The sequence below is a fragment of the Nannobrachium achirus genome, assembly GCF_963921795.1.
Source record: "Nannobrachium achirus genome assembly, chromosome: 5".
Lineage (NCBI taxonomy): Eukaryota > Metazoa > Chordata > Actinopteri > Myctophiformes > Myctophidae > Nannobrachium > Nannobrachium achirus.
In genome coordinates this window covers 50,370,775-50,398,274 of record NC_137814.1, presented here as the reverse complement: position 1 = coordinate 50,398,274, position 27,500 = coordinate 50,370,775, and the positions used below count along the sequence as shown (strand labels likewise).

The window sequence follows — 27,500 nt, the reverse complement described above, 5'->3', positions numbered from 1 at the left end:
GATTATTATAATTCTTTTATAAAATAAGATCCTTAACCCTTTCCAAGCCACGGGAGCCCCTTCACTTAGCGCCGAGCGAGACAGATTTCAATATGAATCTGCGCTTATAACGCCAGGAAATAGCTATATTGAATCCCCAAAATCACATTACATAAACAGGTACACGTGCCTGCGGATGCCACAAGATGACCACTAGAGTGAGCCATAGCTCATAGACTTTCCATGGTCCCATGTTAAGTCAGAATAAAAAACAAGGTTCATGACATAACAGGATGGTACAATGACATGCTCTCCATTGACATTCAATGGACAGGCCGCGGGCCGCCATTTGAGCTCAATACTGCTCAATTCGTGCTTGATCGTCTCAAACCACCATTGGTATGGGCATCGGAACGTATATAGATGCCACACAGAAAGTTTCCGAATCAAAATCCGACCTAGTGAAGCTACGTGAGGGTCGGATGGTTTGCATTGAGCCTAGCGGCTAACAGAGGCCTACGTAAACAGGAAGCTATGGCTTAAAGGTGACGTCATAATCGTATCCTTTTTTTTCACGGTTTTCATCTGTATGCTAGTCGAAGGTAAGCTAACCGTTCCGCTCCGTCTATCAACCCAAATTAAAAGCTTAAACAATGTTTTTATATAAAAGTCGCTCCGAGTCGCTCGGCACTAAACGCCATCATTAGTTAGTCGCCCCGAAAGTCGCTCGGCGCTAAGTGAGTTAATGTTAAAACCGTAATATATCGGACATCTGAGCAAGGAGTCTCAGCCGCGCCGTACTTTCCCGGACTTTGTCATTAAAACCGGAATAAATGATTTTGATCCGAAAATCGGCGATCGTCTAACCTTCCCTAGTCACCGCTCGTCCATCGGTGGCTCGTGGCTGCTCTGACATGAAACAGAAGTGACTCTCATGGCCTTTCCTTCTTCAGCCTTCCTTCCTCCCACCCACTTGTTGTTTAGACGATAGCACTAGCAGAGCTGGAGTGCTAGGTGCTAGGCTATCCAAAGTGGTCACATCGACTGTTCAGTCACTCCTGGACTATATATGCATGGATCGTTATGCGCGCGGATCGCGCACGCGAAACGCACGGGGAGATCGATGCTCGGCCAAAACCACCACTCTATCCCAACGGAGATCGAGAAAATCACGGTGAGCTAATGACCTGGGAAAAAAAAAAAAAAAAAACAACGGTGCGGTCCAAGAAGGAGGGGTGGCGGGCTCATGTTTATAAACATAATATTATGTCTCAGATCACAATACAATAATAGAAATTTCACGGCTAATCTACCAACCACCATTCTATTTTGGCTGGCAAACTGTTAAAAACTATAGGCCTACTATACAAATGTGCAAAATAGGCGATCTACTGTACATGCTCACAACGCCTCACAACGTGTGTAACAACAAAAGGTTGTGTAAGTGAGTCAAACAAATGTTATATCTCTACTCCCAAAGATTCCAAGTGCTTGTCAGCGTGGTATGATTATTTTGGGGGGGTCACAGCTTTTAAGTCCCTTAGAAAAAAATAACGTCAATGTAGTATAGTCGTGGGACCACAGCAAATTACGAACGGCTGTTAGGCCTACAGAAGTTGATCAGATTTACACTCTGCTATATCTGAAAAGTGACAGATCATGCCAACTGTTTTTAGCTTCAACCTGTTAACAAAAGTAGTGTCAGGAAAGACACCTGCAAGTGTGCGCGCACGTGTGACAATGAGATGGGGAGAGATATTGGTCTCTCAACCCATATGATGACTTGATTTGATGTGCTCACACGCACAGACCTACACATGCATGGTCTACTTTCTGTCTCTCATACACACAGACACACAGACACATGTCTTTTGTTCTCTCATACTTTAATCTCTCTCCACATACATTCTTTCTCATCCCCCCAAACACACACACACACAAACATTGCCTCTCCCTGGCCGATTGTGAGAAGAGAATAGAATTGTCAGTGTGAATGAGAGAGCAGTCCCGTACTGGAGTGTGTGTGTGTGTGTGTGTGTGTGTGTGTGTGTGTGTGTGTGTGTGTGTGTGTGTGTGTGTGTGTGTGTGTGTGTGTGTGTGTGTGTGTGTGTGTGTGTGTGTGCGTGCAGTGATGGATTGTGATCTGGCACAGATATCAGTGAGTGCAGCCCTCTCCTCAGATGTGTCTGATGATGAATATTGAACAGTGTTAGTAGAAGTGTTATTGTTCCTCTTTCACATGATATTGTCTCTCACTCCATCCGTCCTACATATTCCCCCCTGTAGGAGCTTTCTAGTATGTGTGTGTGTGTGTGTGTGTGTGTGTGTGTGTGTGTGTGTGTGTGTGTGTGTGTGTGTGTGTATGATAGCATTTGTGTGTGGATGTTCATTTGACATGTGCTTTTGAGCGATTGTTTGTGCACTTTTTATGAGTGTGATGTGTTCAATGTCACCTTGTTTGGCCCCTCTGTCTGTCTGTGTGTGTGTGTGTGTGTGTGTGTGTGTGTGTGTGTGTGTGTGTGTGTGTGTGTGTGTGTGTGTGTGTGTGTGTGTGTGTGTGTGTGTGTGTGTGTGTGTGTGTATGTGTGTGCATGGGTTGGCATGCATGTGTGTGTGTGTGCACATGACAGACTACATGTGTTGCCTCCTCACATCTCCTGTCTGGTGCAACACGTGCACCGTGATTAACCACTTAAACTTTCTATGGTTGACCGGAGTCCCTCAGGGCTCTATACTAGCGTCTTTTCAGTGTTCCGTTATTGTGGACAATAGCCGATCGGTAAGCTCGTAGCGCGAGGCGGTGTGAGCTTATCGATCTGCTATTTTCAGCGGACGCTAGGGTTTTACCCAATAACCCTCTAGACTTAGGAAAAAAAGTGGTCCAAGTATACAGACAACTTCGGTCCAGTTGACAGTCAACGCCAAATCTCTTCGACAAAAATAACCAAGCTACGTTGTGACGTGGTGTGAGCTTGTAAATCTGCTATTTTTTGAGTAATGCCCCCCCAGAATAAAGACGCTGGGTGGATATTATAATTACTATATGTAAATTACTTAACCACTTCAACCCTATTCATGGGCTAACATGCTGCACAGATCATTAGCACAGAGCATCAACTGGATGGGGGGCCTATAGAATAAAGCCCTTGGGAGTCCGGTCAACTAAGCATAGGGTTTAAGTGGTTAAAACGAGAAGCGTTCATCATATCTACTGACAAGGCAGCCGTATGGTATAGCAGAACGATACTGAAGAAAGACCCAGTTGCTAGTTGTACATGCCGTACTTAATGTATTTGGTTTGAATATTGGCCTACAAATGTATGCAGAACAGCAATTAAAAGCATATTTGCGATGCTCTGGCACCCCTTCTACTGTTAAATGTGAAATTAAATCTGTATTGATGTTCTAATGTTATGCTATCGAGTGGCTCGAGTTTGCTGTGCTTACTGAAGTGGCTAATGTTAATGATAGAAATGTAAACCAACAAGAAATGGACACACGCTGATAGTACCAAGGAGGAACTTCAATACTTTGAAGATTACATTAACTCATTTACCGCCTCACCCGATAGTTCAGAGAAAATCCCTACGTTCCTCTCCGCCGGGACCGATAATCCAGAGATTTTAATATGCTTTAATCACTATAAAACATTTAAAATCACCTAATCATCTAATCACCCTCGGAAAAGTGCTTCTGGTCTCATTTCTGTATCCTGTTTGATCGGTTTCCATATCCGGTCGGTGGCGGGACCATGGCGCAGCTACCGTTAGCTATCATGTAAACAGTAGCAGAGGGAGCTCGGCGATGGAAGCGTATTTTTTATTTGAAAGCTGTGATCGGGTGTACACACGCCTGGTACATGATCCGTGCACAGATCGTGCGCGATGTGCACGCACGCGCCCACGTTAAAAGGTAAAGACAACGTGGCGGTTAACCCCTTCAGTCGATGTTTTAAAAGAGAGTAAATAAGTTAATAATGACCCAACCACCATACTGCACACTGCTTAGTCATTGTAGCCAACATTACTGTCAACTCACATCTATAGAACAGCAGCTTTGAGCTTCATCACATGCTGTATGATAAACCACATTGATCCACTATAAAGCACTGTTTACTAAACAGTGGATCGGGACCCACGTGGGACCCATGTTTGGGTTGCAGACCAATTGTTATGGGTCAATGTGTGGGTAAAAAGAGTCAGGACAACATGATGGATGTAGACTACAGTATGGACGACTGGATGGATGGATGGAGAGAAAGGAGAAGGAGTATAACTGTATGTGTCTGCTAGATCAGGGGTCTTCAACGTTTTCAGGCCAAGGACCCCTTAGTTGAGAGAGAGATGAAGCAGGGACCCCCACAACCTTTTCAGATATTCCATATATAGTTTAATTATTTGACAGCACAATCATCAGTGTATTTTGTTTGTTTTATTGTGTCAATAAAGCTTAATGGATTGAAGGAATTAATCAATTGACACGGATAGAATGGATAGACAGAGGAGTGAAAGACAGAGGAAGTAAAGGTGGGGATGAGGAGATAGAGAGAATAGGGGAAAAGAAAGAGAGAAAGGAGATCAAAGAGAGCAAAACAAAGGGAAGTAGAGACAGATGGAGATACGCAGCGGTTAAGATAAGTAAAATAGAGGAGAGGAGAGGAGAGGAGAGGAGAGGAGACACACCAGAGGGAAAGAGACAGCGAGACAACAGCGAGAGACAGAATGTAAAGGTAGACCGGGCTCAACCCTGACCCCACAGCCCCACCTAGTGGTCAGTTACTCAGCAGCTGCAAGCTTCAGAGTTCCCTGGAGGCCTGGACAAGGCATCACTATGCATCTGCGCCCATGCGACAGACACACACACACACACACACACACACACACACACACACACACACACACACACACACACACACACACACACACACACACACACACACACACACACACACACACACACACACACACACACACACACACACACACACACACAGTACTGTATAAGACTTTGCAAACATCTGCATGCATTATGCGACATGAGCTGTCATACTCATGCACAAACAGCCACTAAATTATCACACACACACACACACACACACACACACACACACAGATCCGCGTGTTGCTGTGCATGCACATATCTACCCCACAGATTCCATGAGCACATGCACAGTTTGTGCACGCGCAACCACACACCACACGTGTGTAGTGTTATAGTATGTGCACATACAGGAGTGTAAGTAAGTATGCATGGAGTCAGGGTGATTTATGAGTGCGTGGCAGGGCCTTGCATGATTTATCCTGTGGAGGCCTGGCTCCTGTTCACCTGAGGGACCCAACTCTGCACCACTGGACACACCACACACCCACTGCAACCTTTCCCTTACCCCATGTTTTAAGTAACAGCGGGCAACAGCCGGCGACTCTTGGGCGATGTCGTCCAAAAGATAAAATATTTTTATGTTTTGGGGCGACGTTTTCCACCATTGCCTCATCGCCTGTTATCGCCAGTAGTTGCCGGGTCCCATTGACAACTAACACACTTCCGGAAAATACGGCCGACCGTCACCCGCTGTTGCACGCCGTTAAAACGCACCGCACCGTTAGACACACTGCAAAACCCACCGTTTAACTCTGAGGGGCCTTTCGACTAAAAGAACCTTGGTTCAAGTACCAATGCCGTTCAACTTTCTTGGAACCGTGGTTCGCGAACCGGCTTGCGTTTCCACCAGATTGAACCAGATTGAACCAGAGGAACCAAGGATTTTGTGGTTCCCGTTCCGAACCAACTCGGTTCTCTGGTTCATCCCATAGGTGGGAGAAAGAACCCGAACCGGTTCTTTGCCGGTCGAAAAGCGCCCTGAGAAAGTACCGTATTTATGTATCCGAATACTCATGGGGCAGAAGTCGAGACCTGAATGAGCTCTACTGTCAGTTGTTTAGATAGTGGTTCTCAAACAGTGGTCCTTTTGGGGGGGGGTTCCCAGGTGGTCCCCAGCTGAAAAATGAAGAATTGGTAACCAAATGCACCCTTATACAGTAGATATTCAAATGGTTGTTCGTGGCTCAAATTCCCAATAAATAACAGACCTTGATATGAAGAAGGTTGAGAACCACTGTTTTAGGAGAAGGACAGACAGGTGCAGATTCTCAGTGAACAGTCTATAGAAACAGTCTGCACTCACAAGGTGAATTGTCTTTGTATGTTTTAATTTACCACAGAAGCAGTCAGCATGACAAACGGACATGTTTCAGCCACTCAGGCCTTCAAACACTGATGAAGGCCTGAGTAGCTGAGACGTGTCCGTTTGTCATGACTTCTGCTGTGGTAAATAAAACAATTCCAGGTGAGCAAATGTAACCAAATTGACTCACTCGATTCCATTTGTACACCGTCAGAGTTAAGGGCTTTACAGATGGGGAGCGGCACAACGCCCGTTTTTCTCGCTTGGATCAGCGCGGTCGCACTGCGCTTCACACGTTGAGAATACACAGACAGACAATGGTTCTACGAGTCAACACCAGGCGATGCGCCTGCTTCAGCTCAGCTGTGTCAAATCATTGTCCTGTGCATCGTGTGAAAGAAAGTTCACCGAAAACCAGCTCACGTCGCCTCCTGAACTGCCTGCTCGCCTCTCATTGAAAATTAATTACTGGTCGCTTCCCGTGTGAAAAGGCCATAAAACCCTGAGCGTTCGTTTAACTCTGAGTGTATATTTTTACATCTTGAACACTGTCAGAGATCTGACACTGCGGATTTTACAGTTTCATGGACACGAGGACACATACGGTAGCACGGTCAGTCGTGTTGACATCATGGTAAACGCTGAGTGGACGCAAAGCCCGGCCATCTGTTCAACTTCAAACGACAACACGTCACGCACGCCTGTCACACCTGGCTTTCAGCTGAAGTAGCCCTATATATATATATACATAAATACATACATACAGTACCCTATCCACAGTGCTGCATGCTGATTGAGCAGTTGAAACGCTTCCAACATCGAGACACAGGAGGGGCGGAAGTGGCTCAGGAGGTAGGGTGAGATCGGGAAACAAAAGGTTCCCGGATTGATTCCCTGAGTAAGGGTTCAAGTGTCCTTGAGCAAGGCGCTGAACACCTACAGTAAACTGCTCCGGATGAGCAGGTCGGCGGCGGTGCCTTGCATGGGTTCCACACTGGCAAAGAAGTGAAATAGTACACGATGCGCGGGAACATAAATTGGACACACGCGTCTAACAAGAGGCACACACACACACACACACACACACACACACACACACACACACACACACACACACACACACACACACACACACACACACACACACACACACACACACACACACACACACACAACTAAAAATAAACAAACACTGTGTCCTCTCAGAGGTGGAAATCGATGCAGGCAGGGAGAAGTAAGTGTGCACGTGTGTGTCATATTTGACGACTGCCAAGGAAGGTGTGTGTGTGTGTGTGTGTGTGTGTGTGTGTGTGCGTGTGTGCGTGCGTGCGTGCGTGCGTGCGTGCGTGCGTGCGTGCGTGCGTGCGTGCGTGCGTGCGTGCGTGCGTGCGTGCGTGCGTGCGTGCGTGCGTGCGTGCGTGCGTGCGTGCGTGCGTGCGTGCGTGCGTGCGTGCGTGCGTGCGCGCGCGTGCGTGCGTGTGTGTGTGTGTGTGTGAGAGTGTGTATACGTGACAAGGCTGAGTTGTTAGAACTGAATAGTTCAGCTCTGCAGTTCACTGCTCTGCTACTTAATTGGTTGATTTGCAACCCACTCTACGCTTGTCTGGAGTTCTGACACCAACTCAACTCACACACACACACAGACACACACAAGTGCTCACAGACATGCATATGTACACACATATATCCATCAATTCCCAGACATTCCTACAGGCACAGACATGCAGGTATGTATACTTTTACTGGCGTAAACAAGACATATTATCTTGTTTATTATTGTGATGTTATCTGCTTATTGTAAGTCGCTTTGGATTAAAAGCGTCTGCTAAATGCCTAAACTGTAAACTGTAAACTGTAAACGCACGCACGCACGCACGCACGCACACACGCACGCACGCAGCTAGTAAATGCACATAAAACTCTACCACTCCAGCCCAGTGGACAGTGATGCTGAGCTGTCCTCCATGTTGCACCAACACCTCATTAACACACCCTACTGACTCACCATCGCCATGACTACTACTACCTGTTGCCAAAAACCAGAGGGATGGGAGACAAAGAGAGGTATATGAAGAGGATGAAGGAGATATGGAAAGATAGCAAGAGAGAGACAGAGAGAAACAGACGGGAGAGAGAGAGATGAAGAGAGAGAGACACTCAAACTATCACAGTTCAGTTGTCATTCTCCACCACGGAGCCAATGGCTGAAGCTGGAGGGAGACGTTCAAAAAGTAAGAATAGCTCCATTCATGTTCACGTTCAGTTCAACAGCATCTCGCTCGCATCTCCTCTTCTACTCTGTGCTTTCACTGAGACGCTGACTTCACCAAAGAGTGTTGTACAGATAAAGGCAAGAGTAGAGAGATACAATCGTTAAGTAGATAACGATAGAGAATGTTGTATTCAGTTAAGGCAGGGGTTTTCAACAGGGGGTCCTCAGAGTTACTACAGGGGGTCCTCCAAATCTTTGAATGATAGAAGCTTTTTTTCTCCTTTTCTATATTAACCACTTGAACCCTAGCATCCATATTCTGAGAACTGTAGCCAAAAATAGCAGATCTACAAGCTCAAAACGCCTTGTGCTGCGAGGCGTTGTGAGCTTGTAGATCGGCTATTTTCGGCAAAGAGGTTTCGTGTAGAGAGGAAAAGAGCAGACGAAGTACAGAGTGAAAGGTCAAGTTTATTAAGTATTGACGGTTCAAGTGGTTTATTTTATCTGAAAACAAACATTGACATGAATCCAAAATACACTGATGATTGTGCTGTCACACGATGAAACTATATGGTATCTATGGGTTGTGGGGGGTCCCTGCTTCATCTCTCTCTCAGCTAAGGGGTCCTTGGCCTGAAAACGTTGAAGACCCCTGAGTTAAGGTGTTGTACTAATGAAGAGCACCGTTGTATTGATCAAACATTGTACTGATGAAGAATGTTGTATCCATCCATGACATTTTCATTCTGGGATCCATTCTAGTAGCTACTGTAACACAATTCTCTTGCTCCTTCATAATCAAATACCACATCTCTACTTTAACGACATGTCATGCTATTGCCGTTGCAATCCCCTTCCCCTGAACATTCATTCCAGCTTGCTCCATGTTTTTATCATATTGCTACAGTAGGTTATTTCACTCTAATGTGTTTTCATTTTATGTGTCTGGCTTCTATTCGTTTCTGCCCTATTCTCTCTATACGCTCTCCCCTCTCCTCTCCCAGGGAATGTTGTAGCGCTCGCTGGACAGAATGAAGTCTGCTGTTGCAATTGTTCTCCTTATCTATTCCTTCAAGTGCTCTGTGATCACATGCTGTTCCTGCTCTTGGGCAATTTAAGTGCTTCTCATGGTGTGCACGCGCGCGCACACACACGTTTGTGTGTGTGTGTGTGTGTGTGTGTGTGTGTGTGTGTGTGTGTGTGTGTGTGTGTGTGTGTGTGTGTGTGCACACATGTATGTGTGCGTGCGCTTCGCAACATCCCTGTTAGACAGAGACACTAAACATGACGGGTCTCAGAGAGACTTGGAGAGACAAAACAGAACAACTCTGTTGTCAGATAGCAACACACAACAGAACGACCACAGCTACAAAACACAGCTGGTGTGTGCGTGCGTGCGTGCGTGCGTGCGTGAGAGAGAGAAAGAGTTCTCACTGTCACAGAGGAGAAAGGAAAGAACAAACCACCATCACGTCCTTCAAACAATACAGACAGTCAAACAATACAGACAGTATAACCTTCCATCAAGTCACTCATTCACCTTTCAACACACACCACACACGCACTCATGTGTCTGTGTTCGTGTGTGTGTGTGTGTGTGTGTGTGTGTGTGTGTGTGTGTGTGTGTGTGTGTGTGTGTGTGTGTGTGTGTGTGTGTGCGCGTGCGTGCGTGCGTGTCAGTGTCAGTGATGGGCTGTCTGGCTGCAGGCGCTCCACAGGGGATCCATGGCAGGTCATTAATACTGACTACACTCCTCATCGGTGACCTCTACACTCACTCTAACCTGTTCATACACTCTGAGGGAGAGAGGATATGGACCCAGAAGGACCTGTGTGAGCGTCCAAGGAAAAAAACCTGCTTCGCTGACACGCCACGTCTGACTTCCCAGTCCCAGTTGTAAAATAATAATGAACATGAACCGCATGCTATACGGTTAAGGACGAAAAGGTGTATTTCATTTTAATTAAAACCCACCCATGTTCATCATTATTTTCATCATCATGTCGTCTCTCTTCCTATCCTAAACAAAAAAGAAAATGAAAAATGATTTCCACCCCAGGGATTAATATAGCGAGCCTGGTTTAATCTGATCTGGTTCACAATTGCATCCAGATGGAGTCTTCACCGTCCTGACAGGTAGATACAGTACAGTATGTGGTGCCTTTCACGGAGAGATTTAACATGTTATTTATGGTACTAATGGATTAACTGTTGACTGGACTGTCCATGACACAAAGTGAAACATTATCGTAGTATATGACCCATCAGTGACTCTGTGACATACATACTGCATAATGTCTACATGTCTTGTGATTTCAAGATGAAATATCCCACAGTTCTTAACCACTTAAGCCCCTATTTTATACTTGGTGGTAGGATGGTGTTGCACGACAAAAATAGTTGGTCTACAAGTTCACAACGTGTCACATCGTGAGGCGTTGTGAGATTGAACTGTTTTGCTATTTTTGATGATGTGCCCCAGACAGGGACAACAGGTTGAAAGTAGTAGACTCCATCAATGCCCATGGCTCCATGACTGTCTCCCTATCGGGCAGGCAGAGTGATAGAAGTGGGTCACATTCTGAACCAGTCATGAAGACATATTAAGGCTCAGGGAAGAGGGGTTGAACTGAGAAGGGGAGACAAGGTTTGAATCACCTTCTGAAACAGAACTTATGTAGACTGTGTCTGAAGAGGGGTGGGGCGCAGATAGGGGTTAGTATCTTGGTCATGGACACCTCGACAAATAATAATGAATTGCATTTTAAAGTGATTTGAAGTGCTCAAAGCGCTTTACAATGGTTCAGTCATTCATACATTGGGAGATGAAGTGGCGAACAGTTGACGCCGGTGTCCTCTCTTCCCACATTCACACATCAATGGTGTCAAGCCTATCACAGACAGACTCATTGGAGGCAATGTGGGGTTCAGTGTCTTGCCCAAGGACACTTCCACATGTGGACAGGAGGAGCCGGAATTCGAACCGCAGACCCACAGATCACTGGACGACCTGTACCTGAGCCACAGCCCCAAATGTTTCATTCAGCTATGGCTGCCCCAAAGCGTACAGTAGTGTGTGTTTGTACTGTATTTATTGTCTCTGCAGCCAGAGGTCAACCATGGGGTGTATTTTATGTGTTTGTGCCGGTATGTACACTGTGTGTGTGTGTGTGTGTGTGTGTGTGTGTGTGTGTGTGTGTGTGTGTGTGTGTGTGTGTGTGTGTGTGTGTGTGTGTGTGTGTGTGTGTGTGTGTGTGTGTGTGTGTGTGTGTGTGTGCACTGTGCACAACTCGTCCTATACCTGCTCTTGTCGTTCCAGCCAGCGGTCGACCATGGGGTGGTTGGCGCTGAGCGAGGATCGAGCCGTCTCCCTCTGAAACTCCCTCTGATTGGCCCAGGTCCCGGCGTCTCTCGGCAGGCTGCGGTACGTGTCCACGCCCTTCACCTGCCCAACCAAGAGCACAACACAGCGCTCTCACACATGCTTCTCTTAGGCTTGTAAAAAAACATAATTTTGTTGTTTAGGAGGTTTTTATGTAGAGCAGAGATCCTCAAACTTATGGACCATATGACCACTTAACAGTGGTCAGAACATGTTTATTTTAATGATCAGTCAATCATTAATTGTGTAGCTGGAACAATGGAACGTAACATAACATTCTTTAAGTTCCTATTTATCGGTACACTGTCGGTAACCTCGTGTCAGATCCCTGATGTCATCAATAAACATCCTTGTCCCTCTTATGCCCATATATGGAGATCTCTTATGTCATCTATATTAAGCCCATATCAGGGAATACCTATATATGGACATATTGTGTCAGCCTCATGTGGTATATGACGTCAGACATTTATGATGTCAGACATCAGTCATCTCCATAGTTGGGAAACTACGGCCACATTTACGATCCCATGCCAAAGCGCCAGTGCTCGCCCAGCAGTCGTTCTTAGGGGCAAGGTCACTTCTCGCCCTTAGGGCGTCTTACTAGTATTATTACAATCTTTTGCCAATTATTTTGGTGACCCACATACTGTGTCCAGCACAACACACAACTATGGCAACATGTCCCTACCTTCCTCTCCAGGCTGTTGCTTCCAGAGGACTGTCGGTTCTTGAGGAAGCCGGCCGTGGTGGACCAGCGCTGTGGGTTCCTCCTGGACGGGGCCTCCTCCACCGGGGCCCTGGGGCCCTCTCCTGCACCCCCTGGTCCTCCTCCACTTCCTCCTCCAGCACTGAAGGGCCCGTTCACGGTCAGCAGGGCCGGGTCACTGCTGCGGCGCACGTGGAGAGGCATGTCTGGGAGAGAGAGAGAGCATCAGTCAGTCAAACTTGTGTGTCCAAGCATACAGCATTTAGAGCAGTGTTTCTCAAACCTTCAAATGTCAAGGGAAGGCTAAATACAGCAAAACATAGTCTTCATTATCATTATCATTTTTTAAATATTTTTTTTTATTTTGAATTACTTTTTTCTTACTTGTACTTTGTACCTACGTTCTTCCATTATCATTCTCTAGACGCTAAACTTGTATACTGTATATACTTTTATAACATATCTCTGATTCTTGAATTGTTATTGTTATGAAATGGGTATTCCTTTATCAAGTTCTTTATCTCCATATACATTCTTGTTTCTTTTCCTTTTTTCCTCTAAAACAAAATCTGAACACTCTTAATAACTTAATAACTAATCAATGTCTTAATTCATGAATACGTAGGATAGGCATTCACAAGCTTTCAGCTTGATTATGTGGATGTACGACTTGTATAAATGTATGAGTTGATCAAATAAACTAAACTAAACTAAGGTCTCCCCTTAATTCTGACAGTGTACAAATGGAACCACATACTTGTATGGGTCAATTTGACCCCCCTAAAGGAACCCACAGAGTCCCTGGAATCCAAATTTGAGAACCACTGCATTAGAGGATGGATTTTGGTCAAAATATTATCTGGCCTCAATCTTAAAGGATTAAAAGGTTTTAGTTGGGTATTTTCAGCATGTGAATTTGAATTTAACTCAAGACCTAGTGGACAACATAAGGTTCCATTTTTCACACTTGGATATTTCACTTACAAATAAAATAAACCTTAAAAAACATTAAGTAATAAACATTAATTAAAATTATGGAAAAATCACAGGCCCCTCACGCATTAGAATGGCAATCTAATGCATGGTGGGTCGTGATTTTTCCACAACTATTTTAATGTTTATTTTATATGCAAGTGAAATATGCCTCTAACAGTGTGTAATTGACTGGGTTGGTTCAATGCAGTTCCCTTTCAGTTGTGGACTTTCTTTCACCATCTACTACTGTTGGCCACTCGCCACTGAGCCATACTTTATTTACTGGTGGCTGGGGGTTAAGTGCCTTTCTGAAGGGCACTTATTTTAGAGTGGTCATTGCTCATTCTCTTCCTACAGCCAGGTACAGGACCAAGATTAAAACCTGCTATCCTCCAGTCAAAAGCGTCAACCAAAAAACAAAGAGTCTAAAACCGCTCCTGGCAGATGTAAGAAACACAGGCCCTAGAGGCTGTGCGTCTTCCATCCAACTTGAACTGTTGAGGAAAAGCCATGGGGATGCCCAAAAGTCTTAGCGACTGAGACATATTTTTGTGTAAATGTTACATTTTGTGATGAGGATGCTGGGTGAAACCAAGAGGTCACTCAAATGGCACATTTGTACTTCCAGGGAGTATGAATGTGCTCAGGCGGGTTTCATGGCAATCTACTCTACCCATTATATTTTTTATATGTAATGTAGGCTATAGTTTTTACAAGTGGAAACTTTGCCCTAATGCGGCACAACAGGAAAGGCCTTAAAGGAGTAGTTCACCCCCAAAATGACTTTTTTTCTATTGATTAGTCATGCCATGGAGAGTAGAGTTCAATAATATTTTTTGGTTTTTGTCACATTCCTAAGACAAAAATTTGATTCGAGTAAATTTACCCCCATTGATTCCGGATGGTGACCCGTTTCGAAACGGGTCACCATCCGGAATGAATGGGGGTAAATTTATTGTTATCACATTTTTGTCTAAGGAATGCGACAAAAAACAAAAAAAAAATAATGAACTCTAGTCTCCATGGCATGACTAATCAATTGAAAAAAAAATGACATTTTGGGGGTGAACTACTCCTTTAAGGTCACCAAAATCAGTAGGGTTCTTCCTACGGGAGCAGTATGTACTCAGCCACTGCCATATCTTGTCTAGTGTCTCAAGAACAGACTCTCTAATGCTAACAAAACAGAGAGGGTGCTGTTTCTTCCCTTTTATTTGACTAGGCCGTGGGGTCACCTCATGGCATAGCCAATAGTTTTTACAGTATGTTGTTCAGCCAGGAATAAAGTACAGACACAGTCATCCTAAAACTATTCACCAAAGTAAGTTCAAGCCAGTAGGGCTACAATACTTAGTCCACTTATGCAATGCCAATGTGTTAGTTTCATGACACATTGCAGATGTTGTGTGTGTGTGCGTGTGTGTGTGTGTGTGTGTGTGTGTGTGTGTGTGTGTGTGTGTGTGTGTGTGTGTGTGTGTGTGTGTGTGTGTGTGTGTGTGTGTGTGTGTGTGTGTGTGTGTGTGCGCGCGCGCGCGCGTCCGTGCGTGCGTGCGTGCGTGTGTGTGTTGCAGTCCCATCAGGAAGTGCCTACTATTGAGAAATGCTGGTTTAAGACAATGCTTACATTAGAGCTCTTAACTTTGTTTAAAAGATGTAGCGAGTCAGAGCAAGAGAGACAAACGGTCATCATAACAACACGACCCCAAAAATGACAGCGTACACAAACATTGCTGACCCTGCTTCTAGATGTACAGTATATATTCTTTGGACATACCAGGTTTCCACCAGACAGTGACAAGATACTTTTCATTTTTTATTTGTTATACAAAAGAACCAACAAACATGCAGTCCTCTCCCAACAAATACCAGAGGCTTATCAGACCGTTTGTGACGTCCGGGGGACCACACAGTGGAGGGGGAAAGACAAACCAGAGAATTGAAAGTGAAGACTTGTTTGACAAGCTTGGATGATCTTCTCAACACAAGGACAGCCAAGAGTCATCCTGTTCCCACCACGTCCAAGGAGCAGGAGAGGAGGAGGAGGAGGAGGGTTCTGGGAAGCAGCTCTTGGTTGATGTGAGGCGAGACATGAGTGTCTTCTACTGGTGGACTTCCACTGCTGCATCTCCTTCCACAACGTACTCAGAGATGTTCTGCTGATGGCAACGGTTTGCTTGTGTAGGAGACATGGTGCAGCTGACCACTCCATTGTGTGCGCGCATGTGTGTCTGTGTAGCATTATTGTATCGCTTGTGTGCGAGGACCAGTGGTGGACTGTAACAAAGAACATTTCATTGAGTACTGTACTTAAGTATAATTATTGAGCATCTATACCAGGGATGTCAAACATACGGCCCGCGGGCCGGATTCAATCCGGCCCCAGGCCTGTAGAGCATACATTTCTGAGCATTTAGAAAAAAAAGTAAGTCTCTAGCCTATTCCTGTCAAGAGTTATGATTGTCTTAAGAATTAACCTAACTAATGCCTTCTCACTGCAGGCTAGGTTTCTCCCACCTGGCACTAGTGATTGAGTTGATTGATTGGAATGTTAAGTGACCAGCTCTCTCTCTCTCTCTCTGAAGATGACAGCATTGCTAGGAATAGGGTGGGGGGTCTGGCTATGAATAATACCTGAACATACCTACAATATTCGAACAGTACTCAAAGATTACACATATTAGACATGGAAATTAATGTTGTTAAGAAAATAACTTATTTAAAAAATAGTTTTATTATTCAGATATTTTCTGAATATGCCATTATTGTTAATTATTTTTATTCTTTTTATTATAAAATACAATAAAAAAAAATATTGTCCTGCATCAATAATATTTTTTTTTAGCCATTTACAAATTATAGCAGAGACTATCAGGAATTGAATTATTCTATTATCAAATGGTTTATTCTTATTGGCACTTCTTAAAGGAGTAGTTCACCCCCACAAAATGCCATGGAGCCAATGGAGACTCATTCCTAAAACAGAAATTTGATTACAATAAATGCATGCCTATTGATTCCGGATGGGGACCCAAATGCATTTGGGTCCCCATCCGGAATCAATGGGGGGAAGTGTACTATTATCACATTTTTGTCTTAGTAATGCGACAAATAAAATAAAAATATATTATTGAACTCAAGTCTCCATGGCGTGAGTAATCAAAGAAAAAAAAAGTCATTTTGGGGATGAACTACTCCTTTAAACAAATAGCATCTCTCGTACCTAACTGCAACTGTATTATTTACCAATAATGAAAGTAGCTATTTTACTTAATAATGAACACAATTTGTAAAATGATATACTGCTATACTGTTAGCTACAGCAGTGGCTGAGACGACAGGAAGAAAAACAGAGCGAACATGTGCGCGAGTGTGCATGCCATCCGATCCGTGACTGGTTCGGCCCTCATCAAGTCGCCTTTCATCCAATGCGGCCCTCACCCCAAAATGAGTTCGACACCCCTGATCTATACTTTACTTGAGTATTCACATTTTTGGTTAGTTGTGACTTTGACTCCATTACTTTTACAAGACAAATTTATCCCCAAATACTTTTGACTCCACTACATTTCTACTAGGAACGGAAAACGTGATTTTTTAAAAATATTTCTAAATTTCAATACAGCAATGCATGTATTTATGAAAGCGTACAGTTTTGAAGTATTTTCAAAAGCAAGTATTCCAAGTTTGACTGAACAATTTACACTAATTGTGATAACTAGTAATAATTGCCCAGAATTATCTATACTTAACTCACGTAATGGAGTTGAGTATGTTGTCCACCACTGACAACAAACACGCACGCTCTCTCTGTTTCGTGTGTGTGTGTGTGTGTGTGTGTGTGTGTGTGTGTGTGTGTGTGTGTGTGTGTGTGTGTGTGTGTGTGTGTGTGTGTGTACTAGCGGTCATTCAACTGGTGTTGTAGAGTGAGCAGCAGCAGGTCATTCAGAGCGTGGGATTGTTGCTGTGAGCAACACGGAGGCCTGTGGAAAGGACCTGACTCATGGGATCATGAGGGGGCCTTGGAACGCCATGTCCTCCTGGCATCCAAGAACTACATCTCCCAGAGGGCAATTCTGCAACAGGCCTGTTATGACATCCTTCCCTGGCTGATATAAAGAACAGACTGAAGTGAAGGAGAACAATGTGTTTATAATGTGGTACCAGTTAGCATAGAACTGAGGACACAACTCTTAGAACGTAGAGACTGGAGTATCTTTTCTGTCGGGCAGAAAGATATCCTTTACCTTTTGAAAGTGTATGTATGTGTTTTATCAAATTGAACCTTTTTTTTCCAATTTCCTGAAAATAATAACACTATACATGACATAATACTTTTGGACATACAAGGTTTCCACCCGACAGTATGCAACTAACTTAGCTAACGTTATGTGCTGCATTCTCTGTGAAACTCAAAGCGTAGAACTTAGAACTCCAATTTCACCAAGGTCTCTAAAATAAGATTGAGTTTATCCACTGAAAAGACAAGTTGTTATGTTAATGTCCTCTTCTTCCCTCTCCTCTCCTGTTTAAATTACTCCAATGCCCTTTGCTCCGGTCACAGCAAAAGCTCAATACATGCCCTGGAGTTAAGTGCAGAATCGGCAGCTAAGACCTATCACTGGTACAAGGAGATGTGAACATAATAACTGTAGTTTTAGCTGGATTTCACTGGCTGCCAATCACATTTAGAATGTATTTTTAAGATTGTATATCTAACTTTTAAATCTAAGCTTTACAACGTGACTCACAAGATCTGCTACTTTCACTAAATGCTTGCCTACTACAGCATTTTCGCCTACTTTTTGCAGAATGTTTGGTAGAACGTATGCTTTGTGTCCGGGTAGCTCAGTCGGTAGAGCTCTCGCTTTCCGGGCACCGGCAACTCAGCGTATGAGTATAGTGCCGCTTAGGTGCGGGAAGTTCTGCGCCAAGTACTGGGAGCTGATGGTAGACCGTGTGGCGCTCGACCTCAGCAATCCATCTCCCAGGAGTCTATCATATTTTAACAAGGACAGACTCCTGCAGGTTACGGCTGATACCGACAATAATCCACTCCCGACCTACTTTTGCTTATTTTCACAGCACGTTCGCCTCTTGTGATATGCCCAGAATAGGAATGTTAGGGTTCATGTGGTTACGTTGAAAGGCAAATAACTAACATGACCTTGAATGGGCACGCCAATGTAACTCGCTCTCTTGTTGCCGTTTTCTTCATCATTGGTGTTGTGTGTGTGGTGGAAAAGAAGCAACTTCTGAAGCAAAGAACCTTAAAAAATGTTTCCTCATTAGCCTCTTAAGACTGGAAAATACATGAATTAATCTCCCTCACAGTTCCATCTATGTCAGAAATTTCCTCTGAAAAATCATTAAAACGGTGCTGATGAGATTCAATGTCGTCAATTAACTACAGTTAGAATGTATAACGGACGCGCATAAATTGAGAGGCGATGGTTTGTGTGTGTGTATGCATGTACTGTATGTGTGGGTGTGTGTCCATTACCATAGTCTGATTCACATCTCATTTGAAAATCCAATTAGTGCCCTCATCTGCAAGCGTATGTGTGTGTGTGTGTGTGTGTGTGTGTGTGTGTGTGTGTGTGTGTGCGTGTGTGTGTGTGTGTGTGTGTGTGCGCGTGTGCATGCGTGTGGGATGCAGGTGATTAACATTGGCTCTCAGATGTGTGAAATAAGAGTCAGCATGCACAAATTGGTGTGCGTGCCTGACTACTGCATGTGCGTGTGCGCGTGTTCAAGACCGCAAGTGCTTGTGTGTACGTGTGTGATGTGTTGCTCTGTGTATGTGCGTGTGTGCATGTGTCTGCTCGAGTCTTGACAAATCACCTGAGAGAGGCAAACTCACTGTAATTACAGTGAGGGTGAGGTAACGACAATGAAGCAGAGAGAAAACAGAGAGAAACAGAGAGGAAAAATAGAAAGGGGCGTGTGTGTGTGTGTGAGAGAGAGACTTGGCTGGCCTGGCAAAAATAACTGCAGAGGTGGGCAAAAGTAGCGTTTCCATTTTTTTAATTTAGGATGCAGCCAACAGGACCAATTAAATACTTTGGCTCGAGTTCAAACAATCTTTTGGCTGAAAAATAAGAGTCACCGCCGTCCAATTACCCCAAATTTATGGACAGCAGTCAGCTACTGGCTGGCCGTGACAGGGCTAATTTGTGATGTCCTCCAATATAGATCGCTGCACTTGTTAACACATTGACTCCAAGGAAGCAGTGGCAAGTGAGGACTGTTAAACATTTAGAAGCTGAGAAGGAAACAGGCCAGTATTTTCATTTGGTTTCTCTTTCTTGCTCTGGAGTTCGCGTCAGTTGTAATTAAATTGTAAACGTAGATTATTTATTATTTTTAGTCGTTCGGATTGATGATCCATCAATCATTTATCCATCCATCCCTCAGTCATCAATCAAGCCTTCCATTTTGCATCCATCAATGCCCATCCCTCCATCGTCGTCCAATCAGTCCGTTCCTCTTAGCATCCATCACACCCGCCTGGCTGTCATCCCTCCAACCCGAAAGTCCATCCACCCACAGCCTGTTAGGGATCTGTCCCTTATATAAACACGTTCCATCTCTGTTTTCTGGACAGGTTGTTAGACGTCAGAGCTCTAGAGCAGTGGTTCTCAACCTTTTCAGCTTGCGACCCCCCAAATAATAATATTTTAACTGGGGACCCCCCCACCCTGATGAGATCGGCTATTTTCACGAGTTCTGCCTCTAATATTTGACAATGTGGTTTAATTTGACATTTTAGAGGTATTAAAGTCCTTAAATTGTCACTTTAGAAATGTGCATGTCCCCTCTATACACTTAAACTTTATGTTGGTTTGTTTACTGTAGAGAGAGAAAACAACGTTGCACATTAAGTTAATCATCTGGGGACCCCCCAAAATAATTTGGGGACCCCCCTGGGTCCCATGTTGAGAACCACTTCTCTAGTAGAGCAACATCACAAGCTTCCACCGACGGTGATGGTCTTGTTCCGATGAACTCATTTGGACAAGTCCTCCCTCTCATTAGAGGGGGCAAAACTCTGTTCCAAAAAAACAGTGCACACATGAGTAGAGCGACTGCATGGTTTATTGTTATGATTATGTTGCCTTTGTTCTAATAGTTCAGGTATTGAGTCTGATTCTGATTATAGTGGTTTTTAATTCCCTGTATTTGATTGGTTTTTCAGATTATAGTGTCATTCAGTTTAGCAAAGCCTCCTGTGGACAGACCAGTGCAGAAAGTGGCACTTGTGATTGTGATTGTAATTTAGAGAGCATGTTATACTGTATTTAGATAGATACTAGGTTCGTTGTTTACCTAGTGATGAATAGTTTCTATTTACAGATTATTATTTTGATAGTATTTTGTTTTTAGACTGATGCTAGGTTCTTGGTTTACCTGTGATCCCACTGTACTCTCTGTATTTTATGTATGGCTTTGTATGGGTAAAGAGCGTCTGCTAAATGCCTTAACTAAAAGACCGGGAAAGCATTGTTGTCATTTTAGATTTTAGCCTTGGCTATTAAAACATATCAGATATACAAGCTCACAGCGGGTCACTTCATGCCGTGCTGCGAGCTTGTACATCTGTAATCTTTGAGTGTTCGAAAAATATTGAATCATTTTTCAGAACGAAATAGTCTGAGAACTACTGATTTAAAAGGCATTTGTAGAATCAGCCTCAGGTCTTAACTCATTTGCTGCTATGGCCGAGGAGCCCGAAAAAATCCCGATGTACGGCCCCTGCCATGCCCGAGGAACCCGAAAATTTCCCGTTTTTGATTTTTTTTTTATTTTGACCCCAAAAAATGTAGTAGGCATGATAGCAATCGCGAAATTGCATGTTTAACCCTCATAGCAACCCCATCTTTCAAACATGGCAGCCATCTTTGTTTACATTTTAGGAAAACATAATGGCTGCTATCTCATGAATGCCTGAACGGATTTCCATTCAGATTTTTTTGTTTGAAAGCTGTGAGGACACACGTGGTGCATTATCTAGGCATGGGTGTGCATGATCCGTGCACTATGAATTACATGGAAGTCTATGGAGACAGGGGCATATGAGAGTACGAAGGTATTGTTAAATGGCAGCAAATGAGTTAATGGGTTGATTGTAAATGAATGTCAGTCCGCGTCAAATAAAACAAACCAACGGTTGCTAACTCACTGGTGCGCAGCGCGGAGGGGGTGACCTCTATCTCGCTGGTGGCCTGGTAGGGCTGGAAGGCCGACATGCTGCTGCCCCCTCCTGGCCCGGAGGACACCACGCTGATCTCTGAGGCGGGCAGGAACAGGTCGGGGCTCTGGGTGCCCGTGGAGCTGGCGCTGGTACCGTCACCGCCATGGTGGGGCTCCTGCTCCTCGTACACCGCTATCAGCTGGTGGAGAGGAGGGAGGAGAAGAGACATTAGTTGCAGTGGTTAATAGGGCATTCACCAACTATTCGAATATCAAAGTCACTATTCGACGTTGTACACTAATGTTTTCTCTTTCAAAAATATATAGTTTATAAAGCTTGGCTAGATAGGAAGTCGTAAGAATGAGTTGTCAATGCCCCTGGTGGATGTTTTTTTTTTTTTTTATGCTTTATACCAGGGGTTCTCAAAACCTTTTAGGCAGTGACCCCCAAAATAAACATATTTGAACTGGGGACCTGACAAGCACTTGGAACTGTAAGTATTACATTTAATGTGACTCGGTTCCACAGATAAATATAGTGAAAATAGCAGATCTACATGCTCACAACGCCTCGCAACGCGAGGCGTTGTGAGCATGTAGATCGGCTATTTTCACAATGTTCACCTCTTGTACTTAATATTTGACAGTTTAGCCAGTCCTGTCGAATATTCGAATACTTTGAGGTCGAATAATTCGAATACTAAAAATCACTATTCGTGAATTCCCTAGTGGTTAACGAGTACTGTACTTAAGCACCTTTTGGACGATTTATTATTTTTTGCAAGCTGATGACTTTCTCTCTGCAACATCATAAAAAAGAAATACGGTACTTTAGACTCCAGGGTCTCTTGGGACCGAAATTTAGAAAAATATATTATGAATTAACCACTTAAGCCCTATTTAAAATGTAGTGAAAATAGCCGATCTACAAGTTTACTTCTAGACATGACGTTTCCTCATTTGAACTGATTAATTGTCACTTTGTCTTAGATCAGTTAGATCATCAGCTTCAAAAAGGGTGGCGTTATGGTTGGGCGTTGTGGGCGATATGACTTCAAATCAGTGTCACGATTATTTTGCCTCGACTACTGTACAGTTGACATTTACTTCAATTAGATCTGGTTTGCCCTGGTGGTCATTAGTAGTAAAAGTCAAAGGGCAAGAGGGGATTTGCAATTTGTTATGTGCGATTGTGGTGGTGGCGCGCGCACGTGCGTGCGTGCGTGCGTGCGTACTTGCGTGTGTGTGTGTGTGTGTGTGTGTGTGAGAGAGAGAGAGATAGACCCCAAGAGAGACAGAGACTGAAAGACCACAGAAAAGAGTGGGGAGAGAGCAGAGGAAAGATAAGCAGAGCATACATGAGTGAGAGATATATGGAGAGAGGGAGAGCAAAAAAATAAGTCTGCCTGCATAGAATATTGTATAGGAAGAGTGTGTGTGTGTGTGTGTGTGTGTGTGTGTGTGTGTGTGTGTGTGTGTGTGTGTGTGTGTGTGTGTGTGTGTGTGTGTGTGTGTGCGTGCGTGCGTGCGTGCGTGAGCAGTGCTCCGCTCCTTCCCTCATTAAATCCAAGTGATGGAACTAGCTTTACCTAACAGCCTCGACAGAAGCGCTGAGTCAGCACAAAACCTGCTCCCTCACGACCACCACACACACACACACACACACACACACTCTTGCAGCACCATATGGCTGGCATTACAGAGCAATCTGCACGCGTGCATGCACACACATATACACACACAGCTATCTCACAAGCCTGCAGACTTAATTGTCGCAGTAAATAACAACAGGACTATAAGATATTATTACAAACCATAAAGGATAATATATGATCATCTGTGTGACAATTTAAAGTACGTTGCCTTTTACACTGATGCTTCAGTATTAAACCCCCTATGCGTTGTTGAACGGAGTCCCTCAGGGCACTATACAAGTGTTTTTTAGGTTTTTGCTCTACATTAAATAGATGCTATTTTCTGCAAAGGTTTCCCCCAAAATGCAGATGCTGGGGTTCACAGTAAGTAGTTTTTACTGGTAAACTGCTAGAGTAATCGACATATGGCAGTGGTTCCAAACTATTCTATGTCAAGGACCCCCCCCCCCCTCCCCCCTGTCGCATGGCAGGGGGTGGGATTGGCAGTGACAGTGACACATGAGGGACAGGGGACAGACTGAATTTTGGAGAGAAATGGGAGAAAATCTTTCTCAACTGGCTTGCATCAACTCCCTTTGTTATTGAAAGCCAATTTGTTTACACAGTATGAATTATTTATCCGCAGCGATAATATCAGGAGAACAATTATTACACACACACACACACACACACACACACACACACACACACACACACACACACACACACACACACACACACACACACACACACACACACACACACACAGCTCAGTGAAATGTTAGGGTGGAAAAGAAGGAAGAGAGAGAGAGAAAACGACTGAAAGATACAACTAGAATAAAAGAGAATGAGAGAAAGAAAAAGAGAATGAGAGAAAGAAAAAGAGAAAGACGGGAACAAAAGATGGAAAAGAAAGAACAAACCACATGGCCTAAAGCCTCAGCGAGAGACACTGCTGGGAACACAGCTTTCTCATTATTAAGCCGTTTTAAACACTTACTGACTCACACAGTACCGTGTCTTTTAGTGATGTTGGGGGGATTCAAACCAGAGCAAAAGCTTTTACAACCATGTAACTAATGAACTACAGACTATAATGAAAATATCTCTCTTACAGAATCACTTACAGTGAAAGGCTTGGGGAAAAGTAAAGAACAGCTAAGATGTAATTCTCTTAACTTGAACACAGATGGCTTTTTTAGCCGAATTCCTGGCTGTTTCACATCAGCAATGTAATTGTTATGCACGATTGCTCACTGAAAACAAAAGTCAATGGACAGGATATCCGATGTTTTTATGAACCGTGAAGGGTCATTAATAATATCTATGTCACTGTAACGTGCTGAAGTCTTCCTTGTCAAAATGTTATAGACAAACTCAGAGGTGACAGCAGTGTAAATGGAAGAGAAGCAGCACATTCAGTGTTGCCAGATTTAGTGAGAGAAACACGCAACCATGCAGGTCTAAGAAAACAAGCCCAAAAAGAACCGACTAGGCCACATGAGCACTTAGATTAAACCTAGATACATCAGCTATTTTAAAAATAGCAGATCTACAAGTTCACAACCCATCACATCGTGACACGTTAAACTTGCACATCTGCTATTTTCAAAGAAAGAAAATCGTAAAAAATAAGGAATATTTTGGAATTTTGGACACAAATCTTGTGGGTTCCCCCCTGGTACAAGATATTTTCAGATGGGTGTCCGCGGCCAAATCCATAATATAATTTAGGAATATTTGGATATGAAAATGTTTGATACCCACAGGTTTAAACAACATTTAGGGGACAAGCCCAAATAAGCAAGTACACTTTGAAAAAAATACCCACAAAAAGCAACTGCCAATATTTACAAACAACTTTACAGGAAAACAAGCTCAAGGTTGCATATATACTGTAATAGGCAGACATGGCAACCTTGGTGGGATTGGGAATACCGAGAGTTCAAATCCACGACAGGGGAAATGTGTGCCATGTGAGGACCTTGAGGCCAAGGCACGATCGGTGGCTGACCTGTGTATACCTGACTCCTAAACAAACCAATCAGGGGAGAGGGGCAGGAACCCTATTTACGTTTTGCTCCATTGGATCAATGTACGTGAAAGGAACTGATACTCAACATGAAAGAGCCACCATTCAACCTTTTTTCCACAAACGCACGCAAGAGAGTGCACACACGCACACGCACACACACGCACACACACGCACACACACACACACACACACACACACACACACACACACACACACACACGCGCACACACACACACACACACACACACACACACACACACACACACACACACACACACACACACACACACACACACACGCACACACACGCACACAGGGGTGTTGCACCAAATTCTGGGCCCAAGTCAAGGATTCACTGCGGGCCCCCCATGAATGTTCTTCATAGGGGGAGGGGGTTTAACCCAATACGCATTATTTTGTGCTTTAACTATTGGAAAGTAGCAGATCTACAGGCTCACAGCGCTGCAAGCTTGTAGATCTGCTATTTTTGAATTTTTTTTTTACATTTGAATATTTCAAATCCTTCTAAGGTTTTTTTTTTTTTTTTGAAAAACCTGTGTTTCTATGTCAGTGGTGCTCAAAGTTTTCATGTCAAGGACCCCCAAAATGATATGTATTTGGCCACAGACCTCCATATGAAAATATTTAGTTCGAGGGACCCCCAAAAGCAAAATTTGAGTTACAAATGTTCGCTTAAAAATACATATATTCAAAGATTTGCACACATTTTCACGGCTTTTCAAAAATAGCAGATCTGTTATTTTTCAATAGCTAAAGCATAAAACTAGAATTGACAGAGTCAATTTTGACAAGTGTGCCTGCAATGCACAACCTTGTGTAGCGGTTTGGACGGTGAGACCATCCGCCGAGTCGTCCGCGTTTCGTTGTGAGAGGGTCGGTCCCCGTGAAAAACGCGTTCTGGCACGAAACGGTTACGTTTTGCCCGTTTGTGACGCCCCCTAGGGGTCGAAGTGGAAATGCTTTTGGGGATTCGTTGAGTATGCCACCCGCAACTTGTGTTTAAAATTCAGTGTTGACTCTACGATTTGTTTGTGATTTATGGCTATTGTTTGGGAAACTGGCCCCTCCCGCTAACTTTAGAAGCGCGTTACGAACGAACGGTATGGACTATCGAAATATCCCTTGAGTATGTCCATTGCATGGGTTCATGGATCATGTGTACCGCTTTTTGTGACATTTGAAGAAAATATGTGGGAAAAGGAGGAAAAAGTGTGTTTTGGAGAAAATTCAAGATGGCGGAAAATCTGTCCTGGCGCAAATGGGCGTGGCCTATATAGGGAGATGCGTCTTGACCCAAGGAATCCAGGGAAAAAATAATTTTAATTTTCCGACCTACGGTTCAACAGGTACGGGCCAAAACGTAAAGTGGGCTGTTATAGCGCCACCATGAGGCCAAATGACACTATTATTTTTTATTTAATCCTTGAAATCATTATGAACCTCCTCTCCAAATCTTGAAACTGTTGCCCCTATGGTTTGCGAGAGAAAAATAATTGAATGTGAGTTTTTGCGATTCCCATTATAAGTCAATGGGGAAAATTAATTCACTAATAAATTAATATCAATTAAACTATAGAACCTTTCTCTTAGCAAGTTAATAGCACACGATTCCCGAGTAAGCCGGTCGGTTTGACATATGGCGCGAGTGTGTGGTGGCAAAACTGTGGGAGGAGTAGCGTGCCAAACTTTGGGGAAAAGTATGGACAGAAAGAAAGAAAGAAAGACCTAAACTAGAATTGACAGAGTCAATTTTGACAAGTGTGCCTGCAGCGCGCTAAACGCGCGACCTCGTGCGGCGGTTCGGACCGTGAGAGCGTCCGCCGAGTCGTCCGCGTTTCGTTGTGAGAGGGTCGGTCCCCTCGAAAAACGCGTTCTGGCACGAAACGGTTTCGTTTGGCGCGTTTGTGACGCCCCCTAGGGGTCGAAGTGGAAATGCTTTTGGGGATTCGTTGAGTATGCCACCCCCCACCTGTGGTTGAAATTCAGTGTTGACTCGACCTATTGTTTGTGTTTTATGGCTATCGTTTGCGAAACGGGCCCCTCCCGCTAACTTTGGAAGCGCGTTACGAACGAACGGTACGGACTATCGAAATATCCTTTGACTATGTTTATCGCGTGGCTTCATAGATCATGTGTACCAGTTTTTAAGACATTTGAAGAAAATATGTAGGAAAAGGA

The 27,500-nt window shown here is 44.0% G+C and overlaps 1 protein-coding gene across 3 annotated transcripts in view; it reads right to left on the bottom strand.

Annotated features, from left to right (window-relative positions):
• LOC308286036 (partitioning defective 3 homolog) overlaps positions 1-27,500 on the bottom strand; it is a 430,195-nt gene that overhangs the window by 246,372 nt on the left and 156,323 nt on the right. For all 3 annotated transcript variants that reach the window (XM_080726998.1, XM_080727000.1, XM_080726999.1), the window contains exons 3-5: positions 21,622-21,832; positions 12,450-12,673; positions 11,678-11,821 (exon numbers count right to left, since the gene is read on the bottom strand). In XM_080726998.1, the coding sequence (XP_080583124.1) occupies positions 11,678-11,821; positions 12,450-12,673; positions 21,622-21,832 (579 nt within the window). The remainder of the gene's footprint in view (positions 1-11,677; positions 11,822-12,449; positions 12,674-21,621; positions 21,833-27,500) is intronic.